The following is a 24291-nucleotide window of genomic DNA, read 5'->3' on the forward strand; positions in this document are numbered from 1 at the left end:
AACCATGTACCAGCCCGGTCTGACTCTACTAATGAGGCAGGTCTATAAGCCGACACCTAAAGTTGGGTACCAAATAGCAAATGTATGCTACAGAATATTAGCACTTAGACATGTGTGATAACCGCCACTAATTGGTGTTTCCATGTGTTAGTGTTAGGCACTATTCTGTAACTGGCATGCACAAGTTGCTTAGCACAACTCCAAGGGGGAGAGGATACATGTGGTTGGAGCATGAGCAGGCCATGGGTGTGTCACCAAGCAACATCCCCAACTTATAGAATACTATCAGTTTTGCACCTTGCATGGTATACTTAGGTACATTAAAATATACCACTCATTGACCTATCATAAGAGGGTGTGTGTACACTTTGGTGCACCAAAGCAACTTTATGCTAGTATTCTAAAATGGCTTAGGTGCACCCAGAGCCCATTACAGAATTGGTATCTCAATATATACCTCGGAAGAAATGCGGGGGGAGGGCATTTAAATACTTCTCTGGGTCAGGAGTGGATCTCTTTCAATTGAAAGAAGGTTCCAACAGCTGGACTATCAGTAGGGGTCAAGACATGCTATTTTGAATACGGGCACTGGCTTGAGCAGGAGCAAATGGGATCACTTCTGCTCCCTACTACATCTTCAGGGAAACCACCATAAGTTCCAGAAAGGATATCAGAGGAGATGTACATGGGTGTCTAGGATGTGCTGTAATTGTGTCGGGGAGAAAGGTGTCTGAGAGGGGTAAGACAAGGGGGGGGGGGGGTTCTGCTGGCTTTTGCACCTGCACTTTCTAGTTGGCACTCGTGTGTGCCTCAGGGCATTTGCAAAACCCAACATGCATATTTTTTTTTAATTCTGACATGGCTTCCCACTGTAAAACAGGAAGCACACATCTAGTTTTTTGGCATGTCCAAACCATATCCCTGCCACTTTCCCACCATGTCTCCATTCAATCTCAACATCAGGTGGTTAAAGCAGATAAACAGCAGCTTTATTAAGTCAATGTTTGCACATGTACACAATCTACACCAGTATTTCCCAGGTCGGTCCTGGAGTACCCCATTACTAGTCAGGTCTTCAGGATATACACAATAACTATGCATGAGATTGATTTGCATACTGTCACACTGTCTCCATTGTATGCAGATCTCTTTCATGTATATTCATTGCAAGGGGGTACACCAGGACCAACTTGGGAAACACTGATCTACACACATAAATGATGCTATTTACACTTGTAAATGCTTTTAAAATAAGGACCTTTATCTATTTGTTTTACAAAGGCTATCATCACCTTATTATCTAGGTGTGTGTGTGAGACACTGCCCCTAATAACAGCCCTTTACATTCTATTCAAACTTGTCTCATGAATTCCAATTTGACCAACACTTATTTTCTATATGCAATTTTTAAATTTTTTAAATTCCCTATAAACCATTCCCTATACCCTAATGAAATATTTGTAGGTGGGGTGCACATGATAAGCAATGACAAAGATAATGATTGAGGACCAAGGATGCCATGCACATTGAGAATATATTTTTCAGACTGTTTGCCTATTATAGCAATCCATTCGTTGCCAGAGAATGTGGTAAAGGCGGTTAGCTTAGCGGAGTTTTAAAAAGGTTTGGACGGTTTCCTAAAGGGAAAGTCCATAGACCGTTATTAAATGGACTTGGGGAAAATCCACTATTTCTGGGCTAAGCAGTATAAAATGTTTTGAACATTTTTGGGATCTTGCAAGGTATTTGTGACCTGGATTGGCCACTGTTGGAAAGAGGATGCTGGGCTCGAAGGACCTTTGATCTTTCCCAGTATGGCAATACTTATGTACTTACATACATTAGCAGTCAATATCTCTACTACAAGTGTCAGCAACTAGAGTGCAAGACTTACCCATTCAAGATCCTGTACTTGAATGCCCCTTTCCTAAGTGAATGCACTACATTGCCCATCGAAATCTCCTTACCTGAGTGTGTGCAGTGCAGGCATAGCGCTTTAAGTTACCAAAATCACACGTCGTATCCTCCAGACAGAAGCTGGCTTTGTGACCTTCAGCAACTTTCCTCCCTGTGGCAGCATCAAGCAGATCGTAATGACTAAACTCATCCATGCTGTGATAGTGTCTATTAGAAAATTAACAAGAAGAGGACTTATGTGTAGGAGCCTTAAAACACATATTCAAACCACAATTTAAAGACAGAGAAAACAAATCTTTTATTCGTAGAGTTGGGTTCACACATACAATAAGCCTGCCATTCTTCTCAGGCTAGTAGTTCAAGTTCAACATAAAGATTATAACGCAAACACAACAAAGGCATGGTCCATAACAGGCCTACCAGTTCAGTCTCAAAAGGTTCTCTAAGCAACCTCTGGCAGTATATAAAGAAGCCTTTCCTACCTTCCAGGCTGTAATGCTCAAACTTCTTAGCAGTCCCTCAGCCATTGCTGTAGGATCTTGGAGTCTTCCTTTAGCTACTCCAGGAGTCTCTCTGATTTTCCTTATCTCAGACATTTTATCCTTCCTGATCTAGGCCACACCCTCCTGCATAGGCTTCCTAGTCTTAACTCTGTTATGGTGACATGGGGAGGATGTGCTTTAAAAGGAATTAGAGATTGCCTAGGCAATTCCTCACACAGGTACATGGCACCACGAGAGTGAAAATAATTTGCTTTCTCAGAGCAGCATGTATCATGGATGTGATGAGACCTGATGTGGAAGGAGACCTTAAACCATTTTTGTTTGTTTTTTTTACATCTCTTCCTTATCCATTTCCATGCAGCACTTCATATTGTCAGAGGTAAGAATCAGAACTATAAGATCATCAAACTGAAAACACGACTAGAACCTCACACATATAAAAAAGCTACACCATAAATAATACATTAATAATTACATAATTAATCCAATTATTAAAATATCATCTCAAAATACCATCACTGAAACATGCAAAGTAACAGACTACAATAAAACACAAAGATGTGTGTAGGGGGGGGGGGGGGGGGGGGAACAAAAAATCAGAACATATTCTTACGGTGTAAACCACTCAACCTCATCATAGTATTACTGCAGGAGAAAATAAGTAAAAATAAACTCCCCTGTATACTAAGCCACACTAGTGGCTGCCACGCGGCAATGCCGACACAGCCCATTCAAAGTGAATTAGTAAACAGACTGTAGTTCAAAAATCCAAAATTGTTTGCAGTGGGCCAAGATGGCCTCCTGGTCCCTGCTGCGAGGAAAGGCCAGAACACCATTAATAATATGCCATTTTAAGTCCATAAAAAAAGGATTTGCACGGCTTAGTATACCGAGGGGAAAGTGAGTGGGAATATTTTTAAAAATTATCATTACATTTTTTTCTGCTCTTGTACCGTGTCTGCTCTGATGCCTTCATAACCAGATAGTGCCACTGAAAATCTGAGTCCACCTCAGGAGACCTGTTGGTGCCAGGGTGGTCTGGGGATGGAGTCTGGGCAAAGCCTGGATTTACCGGGTTAGCGGTGATTTCAGTCTGCTAACCGAGTAAGTTCCCACATAACGTTAGGACAGCAAAAAGGCTATCCTAACTTCATCCGGGTAGATATCCATGTACTAGTCTGAATATGGTACAAAAAAAGTGGGAGAGCGACCAAGGATGCCAGAAAACTGCCTGCATCAGGAGTCTCTGGGACAATAACGTTGAAAATAATTGTTCAGACGTAACGTTGTAGTCTTTAAAAAGACTGTGTTTGAAAAAAAGTAGCCGTCTGATGCGCTGCGTGCGCTATACGTCTGAACAATTATTTTCAACGTTATTGTCCCAGAGACTCCTGATGCAGGCCTGACGGCCGAAACACGACGTGTCGAGTCTTCAAATTTATCAATAAAAATTGTTTATCATTTAACATCCTCCAGTTTTCTGGCATCTTTGGTCGCTCTCCCACTTTTTTTGTTACATTGTTTCTACCGTGGGGTGTTTGAGTTCTCCGTGTTTCTGGCGGATCTTCTCCCCCCTAGTCTGAATATGGGCCAGCACCTAGTTAACTTCCAGCAACTAGGCAAAACCTGGGTATTCAGTGCCAGTGCTTGGATTAGGCCTAACACTGAATATCCAGGTCAAAATCTGCACACAGTGGTCAATACCTTAAAAATCACTGACTGCCGGGGGCTAAATATCAGGCCCCGTGTCACTTCACATCATTGATGTATTCCTTTAGCATTTTAAGGGCCCCTTTACTAAAGGACTGGTGTGGGGCAACAGGCTTGCCCCACACCAATCCAGAACTACCGCCATCCTAACCCGAGCAGTAGTGGTAATTCTGCCCCCAGCGCACACCATTTCCAACGCTACAGACAATTGTTCCATATTTTTTACCACCGGGTTAGCGTGGGAGCCCTTACCATCACCTCACTGGGTGGTGGTAAGTGCTTCCCTCAAAATGGCCACGCGGCAAGTGCAAACTTACCGCATGGCCATTTCTTTTTTTCGGGCCTTTTTACCCGCTGCAGTAAAAGGGACCTCAGCCTGCGGCAAAAATGGCTGCAGGACCCCTTTTACTGCAGCTTAGTAAAAGGGGCCTAAAATGTGGTGTTATTTCATTGTTTATTGTCATCAGTGCAGATGCACCTTTCTTTTGGGTATGGCACAATAGCATGACAAGCCAAACTCGCTGTTAAAAGGAAAAAGCCCTTTCTATCTGTTTGCAGGGTGTATATCCATTCACTAGCCCATAAGGCAGGCAGCTTTATTCTCAATTCTCTCCAGACATAATACCTTGGATTGGAGAGAGGGACTCTCATAGTACCATCACACTAGTACTAGGGTTTTTTTTTTTTTTTTAATCATTTATTTATAATTTTTTTCATTTTACAAGGATCACTTGCAAAACAGTAAAACAGAGATGATTGTATATTAAAACAATATTAGAAGAAAACAATCTTAACAAGATAAATGGATTTTATACAATATTTCTCTTTCTTAGACCACAAAATAAATAGGGAGAGTGAAACAAGACAAGGAGATCAATTTAAACAACAGCAAACAAAGAAAACGTGGTATTAACCCGATTATCCCCAGTTATTATTTATCTAAATCATTATTCCACATTGATCATCTGGTTGGTTTCTTCAAGACCATAACGGTGCATAGTCCATCAATTTCATTGGAAACATACTTATTGTCCAATATTAGTGAAAGTAATACACCTGATTTCATTTTTTTCCCTTTTAAAACCAGAAATTGTTTAACAATACAAACCCTTGAATCTCCAATCCAATTCCCACTGATTAAAGTAATCCCAGTTTCACAGGCTTCACTCCTTTTGAATTAATATATTAAGAGGAATCATTTCAGAGGAAAAAAAATATTAGGAGTCATACCTGGAACTCTGGGAAAACAACAATCTCGATATTAATCATCTGTAACAATATTCATTTTGTTCAAATTTTTCTGGTCTTTTATCATTTTCAAATCTTAACCGTTTCCTACTTCAGTAGAACTTCATTTGCTGTATATTCTCAAAGGATTCGATTAGATTATCCATGTGGCTCATTAACAAGACTATATCTGAAGCAAAGTCATTCTCTACCACCGTCAGGTCCTGGAGCACCCTCCAGATGACATTCAATGCAACCTCCACGGAAGCCAAAAACTCCAAGCTGATAACTCTTAAGGGTTTAGGAGTAGCACCGCCGACATGGGTTCAGCTGTAAACGACTTCCGTTTCAGCATACACTCCTGACTCACTCCTCCACTCCTTTGGGCATGGTGATTAAATGATTTTTGAGCGATGAAGTTGTTTCCAGGTCCAAGAGCATCGACGCTCCTTCGTCGGCGCTAATCAAAGGACTCATCAACCCAGTCATCTATGGGCAGCTCGTCACACAGCAGTCCCACACTTGCTGCACAGGGGACAAAACGCTGGTCATCGGCGGCTGACCCCCCATTGTCCCCTTCCTCTGTTAAGGCAACTGCAATGCAGAGAGGAAATTTCAAGTGAACAAAAACAACTTCAGAGGACAGCTGGGCCGTTGAGTGTACAAGCTTCAGGTCACCATCTTTCCCCTCTCCCTAATTTGGGACACTCTTTGTCTGGTTTCTCCTCAGAGGCCTGTCTGATATGGGTAACCCTTCAGCATAGCCCTCTGAGTCATTGAAACACGGAAGCCCCTCCACCACTTACAAGGTGGTGTCCCTTCGGAGGGGTCTTTTTCTTTTTTGATGGAGGTGATTTTAGTTTTGATGCTGGTACAGAAAGAGTGTAGTTAGGGTATTATGAGACGTATGATCCAGTGGTCAAGTCAACTGGGGAATATAAGAACATAACTCCTCATGTCGTCCATTCCAATCTATATAAATAAAAATGTAAATTTTCGTTTGTTCAAAATCTTAAATCTCCAAAAGTTCTTCATCGATTGCTTTCAAATTTGGACACGTTGCATTCGAATACGCGCATGTTTTTATATATCTACTATTATATGGATGTCACAGCTGTCGTACTCGCGGAGCGGAAGCAGTGCAACGAGTAATTGCAAATCAAACTGAGGAAGAACGGCCATCACCGAACGAGCAAAACAGACAAAGAATGGCTCAAATACGTGCCGAGGAAGCAGCAGAGCGACGTGCAGCCAGACTTGATGATGCACGGTTGCGAGCACGGCGATCGTGTTCTGCAGCTTCAGATCTGCTTCGTTCTCAACAGAATCAACGTGACAGGCTGAGAGTGGCTTAAATCTCCGAAAGTTCTTCACCAATTGCTTTGAAATTACGCGCATGTTTTTATATACCTACTATTATATAGATGTCACAGCTGTCGTACTCGCGGAGCGGAAGCAGTGCGACGAGTAATTGCAAATCAAACTGAGGAAGAACGGCCATCAGCGAACGAGCGAAACACACAAAGAATGGCTCAAATACATGCCGAGGAAGCAGCAGAGCGACGTGCAGCCAGACTTGACGATGCACAGTTGCGAGCATGGCGATCGCGTTCTGCAGCTTCAGATCTGCTTCGTTCTCAACAGAATCAACATGACAGGCTGAGAGTGGCTTAAATCTCCTAAAGTTCTTCACCAATTGCTTTGAAATTTTGACACAACGTTGCATTCGAATACGCGTGTGTTTTTATATACCTACAATTGCAAATCAAACTGAGGAAGAACGGGCATCAGCGAACGAGCAAAACAGACAAAGAATGGCTCAAATACGTGCCGAGGAAACAGCACAGCGAAAAACATCGCTCGAGCCTCTTGATCGATTATTGCAAGATTTGCGTGGAAACATCAGACCATTTGGGAACACATTAAGATTGCTTGCAGGAGATTTCAGGCAAACATTACCTGTAGTTCCTTGATCGACACCAGCGGACGAAATAAATGCTTGCCTAAAATACTCTACTTTGTGGCAACACGTAAAGACGTTAAATTTAACTACAAATATGCGTGTCCAGCTGCAAAACGATCAATCACCTCAGGTATTCTCACATCAATTGCTGAAAATTGGGAACGGAAAGGTGCTGGTTGATCTGACCTGAGGACGAATTTCATTGCCTCATAACTTCTGCAATTTTGTGACTTCAAAAGAACAATTGGTTGAAAAAGTATTTCCCAATATTCAAACCAATTATAAGAAACACGATTCGCTGAGTGAACAAGCTATTCTTGCGGCCAAGAACAAAGACGTCTACGAACTGAACAATATTATTCAGTCTAACATTCAAAGCGAGCCACTCACATACAAGTCCATCGACACTCTTCTGGAAGCAGATGAAGCGCTTAATTATCCAACAGACTTTTTCAATTCACTCGATTTGCCAGGGATGCCACCGCACGTACTGCAATTGAGTAGAGGAGTGGCCTAGTGGTTAGGGTGGTGGACTTTGGTCCTGGGGAACTGAGGAACTGAGTCCGATTCCCACTTCAGGCACAGGCAGCTCCTTGTGACTCTGGGCAAGTCACTTAACCCTCCATTGCCCCATGTAAGCCGCATTGAACCTGCCATGAGTGGGAAAGCGCGGGGTACAAATGTAAAAAAAAAAAAAAAAATCGGCGTGCCAATTATCATGTTGCGAAATATCAACCAGCCAAAGCTTTGCAACCGCACGCGGCTTGCAGTAAAAAATTTAATGAGAAATGTCGTACAAGCAACAATCTTGACAGGACCTTTCAAAGGTGAACATGTCCTAATTCCTCGCATTCCTATGATTCCAACAGATATGCCATTTCAATTTAACTGATTGCAATTCCCAATTCGATTGGCGTTTGCAATCACCATCAACAAAGCTCAGGGCCAATGTTTAGAATTCACCCGTTTACATCTACACACGGATTGCTTCTCACATGGACAATTATATGTTGCATGTTCTACAGTTGGCAAACCAGACAATCTCTAGCTCTGCACACAAAATGGAACAACAAAAAATATTGTATACCCACAAGCATTGTGAAATTAAACATATTAGAAACGTGCGCTTCCTCTTTTCTTTCTTTTCCATTTAACCTGACTGAGCCACAGCAACGCGTGGCCGGGTAGAGCTAGTTATGCTATAATTGTTTCTACTTATTGGTAGATATCTAGTGTTTATTTGTTGCCTTGATACTATAAGCAGTGCATGGGAACTTACTTGATGAGGCATTACTGGAGTTTAAGGATGTAACTGTAGTTTTCTTGGGGGGAAGGTTTTTCTCATGAAAAACGTGCTTGGAGCGTTTTTCTGTAATCATAGTTGTTGTTCTATTTGTCTATTATATACTGTATCTGTATAAGTTCAAAGTTTAATAAACAGATTTAAACATAAATGTTACATAGGGCCTGATTCACTAACAGCCCAATATTTAAACGCAACTGACTGGGTTCAGTCACTAATGTTGAGGAGGTTCAGAGGTGCAGCTGGAAAATATTTGCTTCAGTTCTGGTCACTGTATCTCAGCAAAGATATAGCAGAATTAGAAAAGGTTCAAAGAAGAGCGACCAAAATGATAAAGTGGATGGAACTCCTCTCATATGAGGAAAGGCTAAAGAGGCTTGGGCTCTTCAGCTTGTAGAAGAGATGGTTGAGGGGAGATATAATTGAGGTCTACAAAATCCTGAGTGGTGTGGAACGGGTAAAAGTGAATTGATTTATCACTCTTTCAAAAAGTACAAAGACCAGGGGACACTCAATGAAATTACGTGGAAATACTTTTAAAACAAATAGGAGAAAATATTTTTTTTTACTCCAAGAATAGTTAAGTTCTGGAACTCATTGCCGGAGGATGCAGTAACAGCGGTTAGCATATCTAGGTTTAAAAAAGATTTGGACAAGTTCCTGGAGGAAAAGTCCATAGTCTACTATTGAGACAGACCTGGGGAAGCTACTGCTTGCCCTGGGATTGGTAACATGGAATAATGCAACTAATTGCATTTGGCCAATGTTGGAAGCAGGATACTGAGATAGATGGACCACTGGTATGGCTATTCTTATGTCACTATTCAGTGCCGGCATTCAGATTAACTATTCCTTCCAACCTGTCCTAAATTCACCAGATACCAGCACTGTATATCACTGTTATCCAGATAATCACAGTGATCAATGGCACACCCAGATATGCAGCACTAATATCTTGGTTAGCAGCTGGAGCTAAATATTTGGGTATAATTTGAAACACTGTGGCTGTGACAGAGAATGGGAGAAAAGCCTTAGGAAGCAATTTTATAAATTGATGCCTCTGTTTAGGCTCCCCAATGCAACGCTTTTGGTGCCAAGATTCTGTTATACAATACAATATACAACAACTTATAAACTGCAGAAGACAGATGGTTCAATGCGATTTACAATAAGATCAACCTGGTAAGTTTCAGGAAAATTACAAAACAGCAATAATTCTATGGTGCTCATTTTTGAAGCAGAAAGACATCTCAAAATGGCCAAAAACATGTCCATCTGCCGAAAACATCTAATCGTGACTTTCAAGATGTTTTCCACTGAGTTTGTCCAAATATTAAGTGGGCGTATTTTGAGCAGGATTAGGGCGGCCTCAAAATTAGGATATCTTTCAGTGATAATGCAACAAGAAGAAACGTTAAAAAAAATGCTCTGAATGACCAGCAGACCTACGGATGGATTAAGGCTTGACCCCTTCCTTAATTACCTAGTGAATGCTGTCCTCCTCCCACCCACCCACCCCTAAGAACTGAAACTGAAACAGGCATAATGACAGCATCAGGTATTATGGGCATACCCAACAGAGCAGCAAGCAGCTCACAGAAGTAGCCTAGTGGTCAGTCCAGTGGACTGTACACAAGGGGATCCAGGTCCAAATCCCACTCCCCCTAGTACATTTGTGGTGAAATTGTGAGCCCTCCAAAACTACCAAATTACCTATTGTATCTAAATATAACAGATACCTGCGAGGTGGAAGGCAATTGTAATGGTGCACAGTTAGGTGCAGCAGGTTTTATTCTGCGCCTGGAGGGCTCACAATACAAAATAAAGGAGTTATGGTGGGAAATGTACCTGGGTGCCATTGTATAAAGTCCACCGAACAGACCACTAGGCTGCCTCTCTGATCTGCAGGGACATCTGCGATTAGCATATTTGGGTTTAAGCAAGGTTTGGACAAGTTTCTGGAGGAAAAGTCCATAGACTTCTACTGAAATAGACATAGAGAAAAGCCATGCTTGCCCTGGGATTGGTAGCATGGAATGTTGCTACTATTTGGGTTTCTGTCAGGTACTTGTGACCTGGCTAGGCCACTGTGGAAACAGGATACTGGGCTAGATGGATCATTGTTCTGACCCAGTATGGCTATTCTTATGTAAAAGAGAAAAGAGAAGAATGCAGTCCACATGCAAACAACAAAAAGATGAAGAAGTGAATTTAAGTTATTTCACTTTTGGATTACATTGGCATATTACTATTGGTGGACCAGCGGTGCTTTAGTAAGAGTTTGTGACTCCTGATGCAGGCTTAGTTGCCAAAACACAGCCGTGTTGAGTCACTTCATTGTTTGAGCAATGGACTTTTGTTGGAGACCACAGTATTGATTAAAGTTTTGATTTTTTTTGGATTGGACTTCTCTTTCACTTTTTCCTCACTTCTTCATCCTTATGGTCATCTGTGTGGTATTTCACACTCTCAAAATGATGCCACACAGATGTTCTAGTGCTTTTTTGGTGTTTATAATTTGAATGTGTCACTTTTGAAAAGGGCTCTTCTATTTAGATGTCTTCTGTGCAAATACATCTATCTTAGAGCCATTTTTGAAAGGGAAACCCAGATGTTTTTCCTGTCCAAAATAGGCTCTAAGATGAATGATTTATTGGATGTAATGAGCTACACATCCGAATTCTGACTTGGGACATTTTTTCAAAAATATCCCTCTATATTAAGAGTTGGAGTAACTAAAAATGAAAGATTAGTTTCAAGAAATTGTTTGAATAGATATGTTTTCAATTGTTTTCTAAAGCTTATGTAATCTTGAATTGATCCAAAAGTTACAGGTAGGGTGTTCCAAATCTTTGCCGCTTGATACTACTACTATTTAGCATTTCTATAGCGCTACAAGGCGTACGCAGTGCTGCACAAACATAGAAGAAAGACAGTCCCTGCTCAAAGAGCTTACAATCTAATAGACAAAAAATAAAGTAAGCAAATCAAATCAATTAATGTGTACAGGAAGGAGGAGAGGAGGGTAGGTGGAGGCAAGTGGTTACAAGTGGTTACGAGTCAAAAGCAATGTTAAAGAGGTGGGCTTGGTAAGAGAGTAAATTAGAGTGAAAAAGTATCTATTTGATATTTATTATAGAAGTGTAAAAAGTCAGATCACTAACAATGCAGTGGGCCCTAATGGACCTTGAGGAAAAAACTAATGGTTCAGATATATTGGGCAATGAACCTCGGCAGTAATGCACTGCACCCACAAACTCATGCGCAGAGTCTTACAAACTCAAATCATCATTGGTTAAATGGCCGCCACCTTCCTATGTTATTGTTTTAACATCAAAACTCGTAGAAACAATGGGTTTGATCCAATATCTAACATTTACTTATTTTACTTAATACTCATCTTAAACTGAGAGTTTTTGGTCTAGTTGGGAAAATATAGGATACAAATGTAACAAATAAATAAAATAAATAAATAGTTGGCTTAGGGGCACTCTACTCCGACATGGCACGTGTTTCGCTAAATACCTTTTCAAGGAAGTCCCCTAGCATTTGTCATCAATCAGCCTGCTGACATATTGCCAATGTTGGAAGCAGGATACTGGGCTAGATAGACCATAGGTCTGACCCAGCATGACTATTCTTATGTCAATATTCAATGCAAGCATTCAGATTAACTACTGTTAATATTCTGGCAGGCTGATTGATGACAAATGCTAGGGGACTTCCTTGAAAAAGCATTTAGCGAAACACGTGCCATGTCGGAGAAGAGTGCCCCTAAGCCAACTAGACCAAGAGCTCTCAGTTTAAGATGAGTATTGAGTAAAATAATTAAATGTTAGATATCGGATCAAACTCATTGTTAGCGTTTTGATGTTAAAACAATAACATAGGAACGTGGTGGCCAATGAACCGATGACGATTTGAGTTTGTAAGTCTCTGCGCATGGGTTTGTGGGTGCAGTGCGTTACTGCCGAGGTTCATTGCCCAACACATTTACGTTGACTCTTTGACTGGATTTTGGAAGATATTTATAAAGAACATTGATATCTGAAGTGAATTAATTCAGATATAATGGAGCCATACCATGAAAAACCCCCAAAATCAATGAGTACAATTTAAATAAGAAATGGGCCTGTATTGGTAGCCAGTATAAAGGTTTAAAAAGAGGGGCAACAGAGTCAAATTTACATGCATTACAGATCAATCAAGCCGAAACATTCTGTATAGTCTGTAGTTGGTTCCTTATTTTCTCAGTAAAATCCACACGGATTACATTACAGTAATCTAATTGGGAAATAATGCAAACTTGAATGACCATTTGAAAGTGCTGTGAATAAACATATTTCCTAACTTTAGGAAGTTGCTTCAGTTTTCAAAATATTTTTCACCTTTGAAATTTAACCCGAGGCTCAAAAGATAAGGTATATTTAAAGTGGCTTCAATAGGCAAGGAAAAATTGGCGCTAAGATTTCGTTATAAATACTAGCTTAAGTCAGCATTGGCCTGCCCATGTTTAGGCATGCCTTCTTACGCCATGTCAATGGCAGGTGGAAGTTGGTACACCTAAGTGCACCAAGTGACACATGTAATTTATAGTATTCAAAAAAAACTACCCCCCGGATTCTACATATGACGCCTAAAAATCTGTGCAGAAACTGAAGCGTAACAATGTGCATAACTTAACTGGTTATCTAATCAGTGCTGTTAATTGGCTGTTATCAAGCAATTATCAGCACAAATTTGCATTGAGATTTATGCACACAACTCGCTAAGTGTATTCTATAATTTGGTGCGCCTAAATTCTAAGTCACGTAGTTGAAGAGGGGGTGTGGCCATGGGCGAGGTGTGGGCATTTCTAAAATCTTTTTTTTAACTTTATCTTTATTAAGCTTTTTAACAAACACAATTTCACATTTATGAATGATAATACACAATTTGGAAATAAAAATTGTATAGACAAGCAAATATTTTTTAAAGTTTCAAATAGTTATCGACCACAAGAATAAGAAATCAATCCAAGATGTAAGATTAATAATATAATCTAAAGGAAATAAACATACATTGTAAATTATAATAATGAAGCGTCACGTCCCCGAGTGATTCACTCCAAGGCTGTTAAACAGTGTGCATATGGGATTAAACCACTACATTAACCTCTTCCCTACTGATTAGAAATTCCTCTAGCTGTTTGGGGTCAAAAAATTGAAACTGTTTAGATTGAAACACTATTCTACATACAGGGGTAATAAGAGGTGAACTAGGAAAGTTTATTAGTCTCAAATTAAGTCTCTTAGACTGATTTTCCAGAGGCATTTCTAAAATCTATGCAATTACAGAATACATTTCTTTGAAGGGGTGAACAAACGTGGATAAAAGTGAGCCGGTTGATATTGTGTATCTGCATTTTCAGAAGGCGTTTGACAAAGTATCTCATGAAAGACTTCAGAGGAAATTGAAGAGTCATGGGATAGGAAGTAGTGTTCTATTGTGGATTAAAAACTGGTTAAAAGATAGAAAACAGACAGTAGGGTTAAATGGTCAGTATTCTCAATGGAGAAGAGTAGTTAGTGGGGTTCCCCAAGGGTCTGTGCTGGGACTGCTGCTTTTTAACATATTTATAGATGACCTAGAGATGGGAGTAACTAATAAGGTAATTAAATTTGCTGATGGCACAAAGTTATTCAAAGTCGTTAAATCGCGGGAGGATTGTGAAAAATTACAAGAGGACCTTACGAGACTGGGCGTCTAAATGGCAGATGACGTTTAATGTGAGCAAGTGCAAAGTGATGCATGTGGGAAAGAGGAACCCGAATTATAGCTACATCATGCAAGGTTCCATGTTAGGAGTCACAGACCAGGAAAGGGATCTAGGTGTCATCGTTGATGATACGTTGAAACCTTCTGCTCAGTGTGCTGCTGCGGCTAAGAAAGCAAACAGAATGTTAGGTACTATTAGGAAAGGAATGAAAAACAAAAATGAGGATGTTATAATGCCTTTTTATCATTCCATGGTGCGACCACACCTTGAATATTGTGTTCAATTCTGGTCGCCACATCTCAAAAAAGATACAGTGGAATTAGAAAAGGTGCAGAGAAGGGCGACGAAAATGACAAAGGGGATGGGACGACTTCCTTATGAGGAAAGGCTAAAGTGGCTAGGACTCTTCAGCTTGTAAAAAAGGCGGCTGAGGGGAGATATAATAGAGGTCTATAAAATAATGAGTGAAGTTGAACGGGTAGGTGTGAAGCGTCTGTTTATGCTTTCCCAAAATACTAGGACTAGGGGGCATGCGATGAAGCTACAGTGTAGTAAATTTAAAACGAATCAGAGAAAAGTTTTCTTCACTCAACGTGTAATTAAACTCTGGAATTCATTGCCAGTGAATGTGGTAAAGGTGGTTAGCTTAGCAGAGTTTAAAAAAAGGTTTGGACGTCTTCCTAAAGGAAAAGTCCATAGACCATTATTAAATGGACTTGGGGAAAATCCACTATTTCTGAGATAAACAGTAAAAAATGTTTTGTACGTTTTTGGGATCTTGCCAGGTATTTGTGACCTGGATTGACCACTGTTGGAAACAGGATGCTGGGCTTTCCCAGTATGGCAATACTTATGTACTTACTTATGTACACCCGGATCTGTGCCTAATTTAGGCATCAGGATTTAGACCAAGTAAAACGTGACATAAATGGATGTGACTAAATTGCGCTGCCTAATGGATGTGCAGAAATTTAAGTCTATTCTATAACATTTAGGCATACTTTAGAGGACATGCTTAGTCGTAATTTTGTTCCACGTGGATTTTTCAGGTGCCATATGTAGAGTCTGACCCTACGCACCTGAGACACATGCCCTTGGCTCACCCATGCTCTGCCCAGATGTATGCTCCCTTTTCAGTTAGGCGCTATGGGCCCCTTTTACTAAGCGGTGGTAAGCCCAATGTGGGCTTATCGCTTGCTAAACAGGAAGTAACGCCAGGCTACTGCAGCAGCCCGGCAGTACCTCCCACCCCTAGCGTGCCGTCATATCCGGCGATACAAAAATAAATATATTTTTGTAGTGCCGGAGTGTACCTAGTGGTAATCAGGCAGAGCTGTGTGCTGCCTGGTTACCGCCAGGTTAGTGTGGGAGCCCTTACCACCACCTCAATGGGTGGCGGTAAGGGGCTCCCCCCCCAAATGGCTGCGTGGCAACTGCTTTACTTGCTGCATGGCCATTTCCTGCAGGAAAGAGAGACTTCCCTTTTACCCACTGTGGTAAAAGTGGGTCTCGGTGCAAGTGAAAAACACGCGCCGATGCCAGTGCAGGCCCCCTTTTGCTGCAGCTTGGTAACAGGGGCTCTGTGACTCTTAGGTGCTATTGTATGGAATAGCACTCAGTGCACACAGGTGCCTCACTGTCAATTAATGATGCCTTTGAAGGCTTAAATGGCACATACCTCTAGGTGTCAGCTTATAGAATTGCAGTTTTAGGGGTCCTTTACTGAGCTGCGCTAACGGATTTAGCACATGCTAAATTTCATGCAACCCACGCTATATTTATTTATTTAGATTTTGCTCACACCTTTTTCAGTAGTAGCTCAAGGTGAGTTACATTCAGGTACACTAAAAAAAAAAAAGGAAAAAAAAACCCTCTTGGCTCTGAAAATAGTGTGATCTGACTTTCATTCTGCTCTGCTGTTTCATTCTACTCTGCCTATAGTGTGCTCTGTTTAATCTGCTCTGCCTGTTGTGATTTGATTGTTGTTGTTTCTAATTGGTTTATTGGTATCTGTAAATCTGAAAAGGAGATTTCAGATTTCAAAACTGCTAGCAAGTATTAGAACTTTTTTCCTTTCCTAACAGTGTGCTGCCCCTCCCCCACTCCATTCTCACCTGGTCCTTCTGTAGACATTTTAATTGCTTAGGAGGGGCTAAACTGAGCAGCCTGGTGGACATCTCCTGGCTGAAGGAAACTCATACAGCTAAGACTTGTGCTGGCTAAATCCCTGGTTATCCCTATCCTTTGGCTGTGTTTTCTTTGGGCATCTCTTCCTTCTTTCCTTGTCTATCATTGTCACTGCATTTCTATCTTTCCTAAAAAAAAAAAAAAAAAAGGAAAAAAAAAACCCTCTTGGCTCTGAAAATAGTGTGATCTGACTTTCATTCTGCTCTGCTGTTTCATTCTACTCTGTATATAGTGCGCTCTGTTTTAATCTGCAATATAGTGTGCTCTGTTTAATCTGCTCTGCCTGTTGTGATTTGATTGTTGTTTCTAATTGGTTTATTGGTATCTGTAAATCTGAAAAGGAGATTTCAGATTTCAAAACTGCTAGCAAGTATTAGAACTTTTTTCCTTTCCTGGAGATAGGTTTTAAAACAAACACATTCCACAGGTTTTAAACTTTAAGCCCCCCCATCCCAAGACTGACACTTCCTAAATAAATTTCCTAACTATTCTACTTATTGCAAATTAACTCCACCCAAATTACAACTGCCTCTGGTGGCCTATGTATGGCTGAGGAGTAAAGTTAATCTTGCACAGTATTAACCCCATCATAGCATACCTGTTCATTCCCATTCCAACAAACAGGATGACTTTTATTCTCTGTAATAATTGTGGTGTTTCAGTTTCAAGGCCAATTATCTGGAGACTTAAGGCTTGTCCTGTCTGTCATCAGCTTGCTAGTTTAAAACAGGAGCTCAGTAAGGTAAAACAGGAATTAGATGCACTTAAAGCAGCTTCTAAGACTACACAAAACCATGCAGCACAGAATCAAGCCAATTTCACACCACTGCCTCCAAGGATAAAACCAACTAGGAATAGATGGTTCACAGTAGGCTCAGGAAGACTTCGCTATGTGCACCAGAGGCATCCGCCCTCACAAGTGTTGCCCCTACAGAATTCTTTTGCTCCATTACAGCATGGTGATGATCCTGAAAATAGAACTGAGGCAGAAGAGAAAGAAATGAAGTTGGAACAAAAGGATATGAAGGTACCCAAAGAGAAAAGACAACCCCAAATCACAAATGTTGAAGCACATACCAGGAAATGTACATGGAAAGCGATGGCCACAAATGCTCGCAGTCTAAGCAATAAAGTTCATGACCTTCAAGCCCTGATGTTGGAGGCAGACTTAGACATTGTTGCAATCACGGAGACGTGGCTAAATGGTTCACATGAATGGGATGCAAACATACCAGGCTATAATCTGTTTAGGAAGGATAGAGAGAGTTGTGAAGGTGGAGGAGTAGCTCTATATGTGAAAAATGATATCACGGCGACCGAAATGACAGGGACCTGGGGAAAGGAAGAAACGATATGGATCACCTTAAAAAGAGAGGATAGAACCTCTTTACATGTGGGTGTTGTCTACAGACCTCCGAAACAATTGGAGGAACTAGATAAAGACCTGATCGCAGATATTCAAAAGTTGGGAAACAAGAGAGAGGTGCTGTTGCTGGGAGATTTCAATCTGCCGGACGTAGATTGGAAGGTTCTGTCTGCGGAATCAGAAAGAAGTAGAGAGATCGTGGATGCTTTACAAAGCGGTTTGCTCAGACAAATGGTGACGGAACCCACGAGGGAGGGAGCGACGCTGGATCTGGTGCTCACAAATGGGGATAGCGTGTCAAATATCCGAGTGGGTGCCCACCTGGGCAGCAGTGACCATCAAACGGTTTGGTTTGATATTACAGCTAAAGTGGAGAGCGGCCACTCAAAACTCAAAGTTCTGGATTTCAAGCGTGCTGACTTTAGTAAAATGGGGGAATACCTGAGGAAGGAGATGATGGGCTGGGAGGAAATACGAGAAGTGGAAGGAAAGTGGTCCAGGCTGAAAGAAGCTATAAATAAGGCCACAAACCTTTATGAAAGGAAAGTAAATAAAAGCAAGAGAAAAAGGAAACCGTTATGCTTCTCCAAGCAAGTGGCTGAGAAAATAAAGGCTAAAGAGTTGGCGTTCCAGAAATACACAAAAACTAAAGAAAAGGAACACGAGGAGGAATACAGGATGAAACTGAAAGAAGCCAAGAGAGAGATACGTCTGGCGAAAGTGCAAGCGGAAGAACAAATGGCTAGAAATGTAAGGAGGGGTGACAAAAATTTCTTCAGGTATATAAGTGAAAGGAGAATGACTAAAAAGGGAATTGTGAGACTAAAAGATACTGCGAACCGCTATGTGGATAATGATGAAGAAAAAGCAAATTTGCTAAATAGATACTTTTGTTCTGTTTTCACAGAAGAAAATCCTGGAGAAGAACCGCGATGGACTACAAAAAGTATAAATGAGATTGAAGTGGATAGAGCACCGTTCAAAGAAGAGAGTGTGTATGAACAGCTTGAAAAGCTAAAGGTGGATAAAGCCATGGGACCGGATGGGATCCACCCCAGGATATTGAGGGAGCTCAGAGAGGTTCTGGCGGGTCCTCTTAAAGATTTGTTTAACATATCCTTGCAGACGGGAGAGGTTCCGAAGGATTGGAGAACGGCGGAGGTGGTCCCTCTTCACAAGAGTGGTGATAGGGAAGAAGCTGGAAACTACAGGCCGGTAAGCCTCACTTCGATTATTGGAAAAATAATGGAAGCGATGCTGAAGGAAAGGATAGTGAATTTCCTGGAAGCCAATAAGTTGCAAGATCCGAGACAACATGGTTTTAGCAAAGGGAAATCGTGCCAAACGAATCTCATTGAGTTCTTTGATTGGGTGACAGGAGAAATGAATCAGGGACGAGCTATGGACGTAATCTACTTAGATTTCAGCAAAGCTTTTGACACGGTTCCCCACAGGAGGCTCTTAAATAAACTGGAAGGGCTGAAGATAGGATCCGAAGTGGTGAACTGGATTAGGAACTGGTTGACGGACAGAAGCCAGAGGGTGGTGGTGAATGGAATTCGCTCGGAGGAGGGAAAGGTGAGTAGTGGTGTGCCTCAGGGATCGGTGCTGGGACCGATTCTGTTCAATATATTTGTGAGTGACATTGCCGAAGGGTTAGAAGGTAAAGTTTGCCTATTTGCGGATGATACTCAGATCTGCAACAGAGTGGACACCCGGGAGTTGAAAACATGAAAAAGGATCTGAGGAAGCTAGAAGAATGGTCTAAGGTTTGGCAATTAAAATTCAATGCGAAGAAATGCAAAGTGATGCACTTAGGGAATAGAAACCCTCGGGAGATGTATGTGTTAGGCGGGGAGAATCTGATAGGTACGGACGGGGAGAGGGATCTTGGGGTGATAGTATCTGAGGATCTGAAGGCGACGAAACAGTGTGACAAAGCGGTGGCCGTAGCTAGAAGGTTGTTAGGCTGTATAGAGAGAGGTGTGACCAGCAGAAGAAAGGAGGTGTTGATGCCCCTGTATAAGTCGTTGGTGAGGCCCCACCTAGAGTATTGTGGTCAGTTTTGGAGGCCTTACCTTGCGAAGGATGTAAAAAGAATTGAAGCGGTGCAAAGAAAAGCTACGAGAATGGTAAGGGATTTGCGTTACAAGACGTATGAAGAGAGACTTGATGACCTGAACATGTATACTCTGGAAGAAAGGAGAAACAGGGGTGATATGATACAGATGTTCAAATATTTGAAAAGTATTAATCCGCAAACGAACCTTTTCAGGAGGTGCGAAGGCAGTAGAACGAGAGGACATGAAATGAGATTGAAGGGGGGGCAGACTCAAGAAAAATGTCAGGAAGTATTTTTTCACGGAGAGAGTAGTGGATGCTTAGAATGCCCTCCCGCGGGAGATGGTGGAAATGAAAACGGTAACAGAATTCAAACACGCGTGGGATAAACATAAAGGAATCCTATTCAGAAGGAATGGATCCTAAGGAGCTTAGCCGAGATTGGGTGGCAGAGCCAGCCGGTGGTGGGAGGTGAGGATAGTGCTGGACAGACTTATACGGTCTGTGTCCTGAAGAGGACAGGTACAAATCAAAGTAGGGTATACACAAAAAGTAGCACATATGAGTTTGTCTTGTTGGGCAGACTGGATGGACCATGCAGGTCTTTTTCTGCCGTCATTTACTATGTTACTATGTTACTGGATATTTCTCTGTCCCAGGAGGGCTCACAATCTAAGTTTGTGCCTGAGGCAATGGAGGGTTAAGTGACTTGCCCAAGATCACAAGGAGCAGCAGCAGCGGGATTTGAACCGGCTATATACTCTATACCTATGAGCTGCATAGCACTTAACACATACGTAACACTCCAGCAGTCTCTGGGATACCACCAGCTTTCACCTGCTTTGATAGACCACCCTTCCCATACTCACTGGTGGCAGCTGTGCCATTCCCAGGTGTGGCGCGGGCGGTTGGGCAGGAAGTCAGCTGCTCCCTGGTTCTTCACCCTCTGCGGGAACCTCAGCAGCACCCTGACATCATAGTCGGTGGCCTCGGCGCTGTAAGCAGTGCTGAAAAAGTTACAGTGAAAAAACATTTAGGCAAACTAAATATAAACAGAAGAATCAACTTACACAGGCACCACATTAAACACTATAAAACTAACCAGGATGACACTTCTGTGGGAAAACACTTTGCAAGACCAGAGCACTGCATCAAAAATTTTATGGTGAGAATACAATAAGGACATTTTAAGACAATCCAAGAACATAAGACCTTTGAAGTTAAATGATGAAATATTTTGACACTTACCAAACAGGAGTTAACAAAGATCTGGGTTTCCTATCAAATTATACACCCTCAAATTATACTGTTTTGTCACCCTCTGAACACCAAGCTATCTCTCCTTGTTTCTCCGCTCCCATACCCCCACTGGTACCCTTCCCTGTAAGACTGACATTGGAATGCTTTTACATTTCACTTACATATTTTGATATTTATTGTACCACAATACAATGGACTTCTAGTCCACTACATTACCAGCAGGTTTAGTGCAGATTACAGAAGAATAGGATCAGTGAGACATAATATAATCCCCAGAATTAACAATAATAAAATTAACTCCTATGAAAAAAAACAAATCAAGATAGCCAAGATTTTAAAAATAAACACATTTTCAGCAATCTCCTAAAACGAAGGTAGAAAAATTCTGTTGAATATAAAGAGGTGGTGGGAGGAGGGACTGGTGGTTGGGAGGCGGGGATAGTGCTGGGCAGACTTATACGGTCTGTGCCAGAGCCGGTGATGGGAGGCGGGGCTGGTGGTTGGGAGGTGGGGATAGTGCTGGGCAGACTTATACGGTCTGTGCCAGAGCCGGTGGTGGGAGGCGGGAGAGGCAGGGAGATTCTGACTTGTTAACACACCATCCATAAGTACGTAAGTATTGCCACACTGGGACAGACCAAAGGTCCATCAAGCCCAGCATCCTGTTTCCAACAGTGGCCAATCCAGGTCACATATACCTGGCAAGATCCCAAAACAGTTCGATACATGTTATGCTGCTTATCCCAGATATAAGCAGTGGATTTTCCCCAAATCATTTTAATAATGGTCTATGGACTTTTCCTTTAGAAAGCCATCCAAACCTTTTTTAAACCCCTCTAAGCTAACCGCCTTTACCACATTCTCTGGCAATGAATTTCAGAGTTTAATTTTCATGTTGAATGAAGAAAAAATTTCTCCGATTCATTTTAAATTTACTACTTTGATGGAACCAGGCTGCTGGCGCTAACGTTTAAAAAGGGGATAAAACAGATTTTAAACTAAAATGGGGGGATAGCCAACAGTTGCCCAGGAGTGCATGGTTCAGTGTTGAGCATCCGTGAAGGATACTACTGAAGCAGGATCTTTAGTGAATCTCGAGAGAGGTTTCAATAATATTGAAATAATGTTGAAAGAAAGTCAGAAGTGTTTAATGGGAGAACAGAGTAAAGGATGCAAATTATCCCCGCCAACTTCAAAGCAACTTGTTGCAAGGGAAAAAGCACAATTTGAAGTGTCTATGTACAAATGCTAGGAGCCTAAACAACACACATAACTAGACTATTCTATTAGGTGCGTCAGGGGCATAGCCAGATGACCAATATTGGGTGGACTTGAGCCCAAGGTGGGTGGGCACAGAATTTGTCCCCTATCCACCTGGCTCCCCTCTCCGCCCCTTACCACCCCCAAGTTGATGGGGATCCTCAAACCTCACCAAATAACATTTCTTCCTCCTCGTGCAGCCAGCGCTCTTCCATATGGCAGTCAGCAGCATTTGCCTTGAATTGCCTCCGCTACCAGTAGGACACGTATGCTCACTGCTAGTGCATGTGCAGAGGGGCATATGCTGCCGGCTGTCGTTTGGATGAGTGCTGACTGCTTGAGGAAGAAATTTTCAGCTGGCAGGGTTTAAGGATCCACACCAGCTACAGCAAGAGTGCCACAATTTTGGATGGGCCTGAGTCCAAGTTGGGTGGGCCCAGGACCACCCGTTACTACGCCAGTTATGTGCGTCACTTGGAGACATGTCCATGACTCAAGATGTTGTACAATGTGAGTTTCAACACCTTCCAAGTCCCTTTTTCCAATGTCAGGAAGTCAGAATAGGGGCAAACTGCCCCATTCCATGGGAAAACAACATGGAAAAAGAATATAGAGGCAGAGGATGCCTTGTTTTAGGACTCACACCACCACTTCTCAAACCCAACTCACCTCAGAGAGAAGCACCAGATCTAGACCATGAAGGAAAAGACAGAGAAACTGTTCTTGGAGAAATTGGGAAGATACACTGGAGATCTGAGAGGCAGGAGGTGGGAAGTGGTTGGATGGGAATTGTTAGTTACACTTTTATTTTACCTAGCCAGGCACTTCTCCTCGGCAGCACAGCGGAGAGAGTAGAGGTGGGCCCTCTGCACAAAGGTCGATGCTTGGACATAGTTGGGATCTGGTATTAAATCTGGAAGTCCTGAAAAAGACAAAAGGGAACAATAAAAGCCCCAGCAAGAACTGGCAGGGTTTAGAGCAGTAAATAGAGAATTTAGCGTGGCAGGCAATCAATTTCATACAGTACAATGTGCTGCTCAATAACGTTCACACTTTGCATCGTGGGAATGGCCTCTTGCTTCATTTTGAAATACGTTTGAGCGACCCAGGAAATACTGTATTGGTTCATGCATATATGAGTTCTGTAACAATGAGCTGTAATTAGTTATGTTCTTTGTGAGTACTGAGTACAGTTCATCCTCTGAGGTACAGACTATAGGGGGAAGTTATCAAAGTGGGCTACTGTTAAAATTGATTATTTTACCACAATCCTGGTATTTTAGAACAGGGTCTCATTGCATAAAATGGGACCCTGTGCTAAAATGGCACAAGTTGTGGTAAAATAATCCATCAATGGTAGCCCTCGTTGATAACTTTCCTTCCTATTTGAGGGAAGGCAGTGTCCATTGCTCCACTGTTCCTGATGCTTGTATTAATGTCTATTTTTGTTGGGCTTTATTTATTTCAATTCAATTCAAATAAATTCTTGTTTACCGCTAATATGCCCTTTTCAGGGTTCAGTGCGGTTTACATTCTAGGTGAGACAAAAGCAAATAGTGTTAGTGTGAGGTACGAGAAACATTAGAGAACACTGGTGTAATGCATGAGACTAATTGGATTTGTGTAATTGGAACTGTCATCAATAAAAATTGTTTACACCTAAACATTAAGGAAAGGATAATGGATGATACTAGGAGGTTTGGGGGGGGGGGGGGGGGGGTTCATAACATTTTTAGTTTCTTTTCCCAGAAATAATCAAAAATATTTTTTGGCCAC

At 41.7% G+C, this 24291-nt stretch overlaps 1 protein-coding gene across 1 annotated transcript in view; it reads right to left on the reverse strand.

Annotated features, from left to right (window-relative positions):
- LOXL1 (lysyl oxidase like 1) overlaps positions 1–24291 on the reverse strand; it is an 84499-nt gene that overhangs the window by 16699 nt on the left and 43509 nt on the right. Inside the window, exons 2-4 of the mRNA XM_030187110.1 lie at positions 23329–23437; positions 20865–21002; positions 1968–2124 (exon numbers count right to left, since the gene is read on the reverse strand). Coding sequence (XP_030042970.1) covers positions 1968–2124; positions 20865–21002; positions 23329–23437 — 404 coding nt within the window. The remainder of the gene's footprint in view (positions 1–1967; positions 2125–20864; positions 21003–23328; positions 23438–24291) is intronic.

This window comes from Microcaecilia unicolor, chromosome 1 (genome assembly GCF_901765095.1).
Source record: "Microcaecilia unicolor chromosome 1, aMicUni1.1, whole genome shotgun sequence".
Classification (NCBI taxonomy): Eukaryota; Metazoa; Chordata; class Amphibia; order Gymnophiona; family Siphonopidae; genus Microcaecilia; species Microcaecilia unicolor.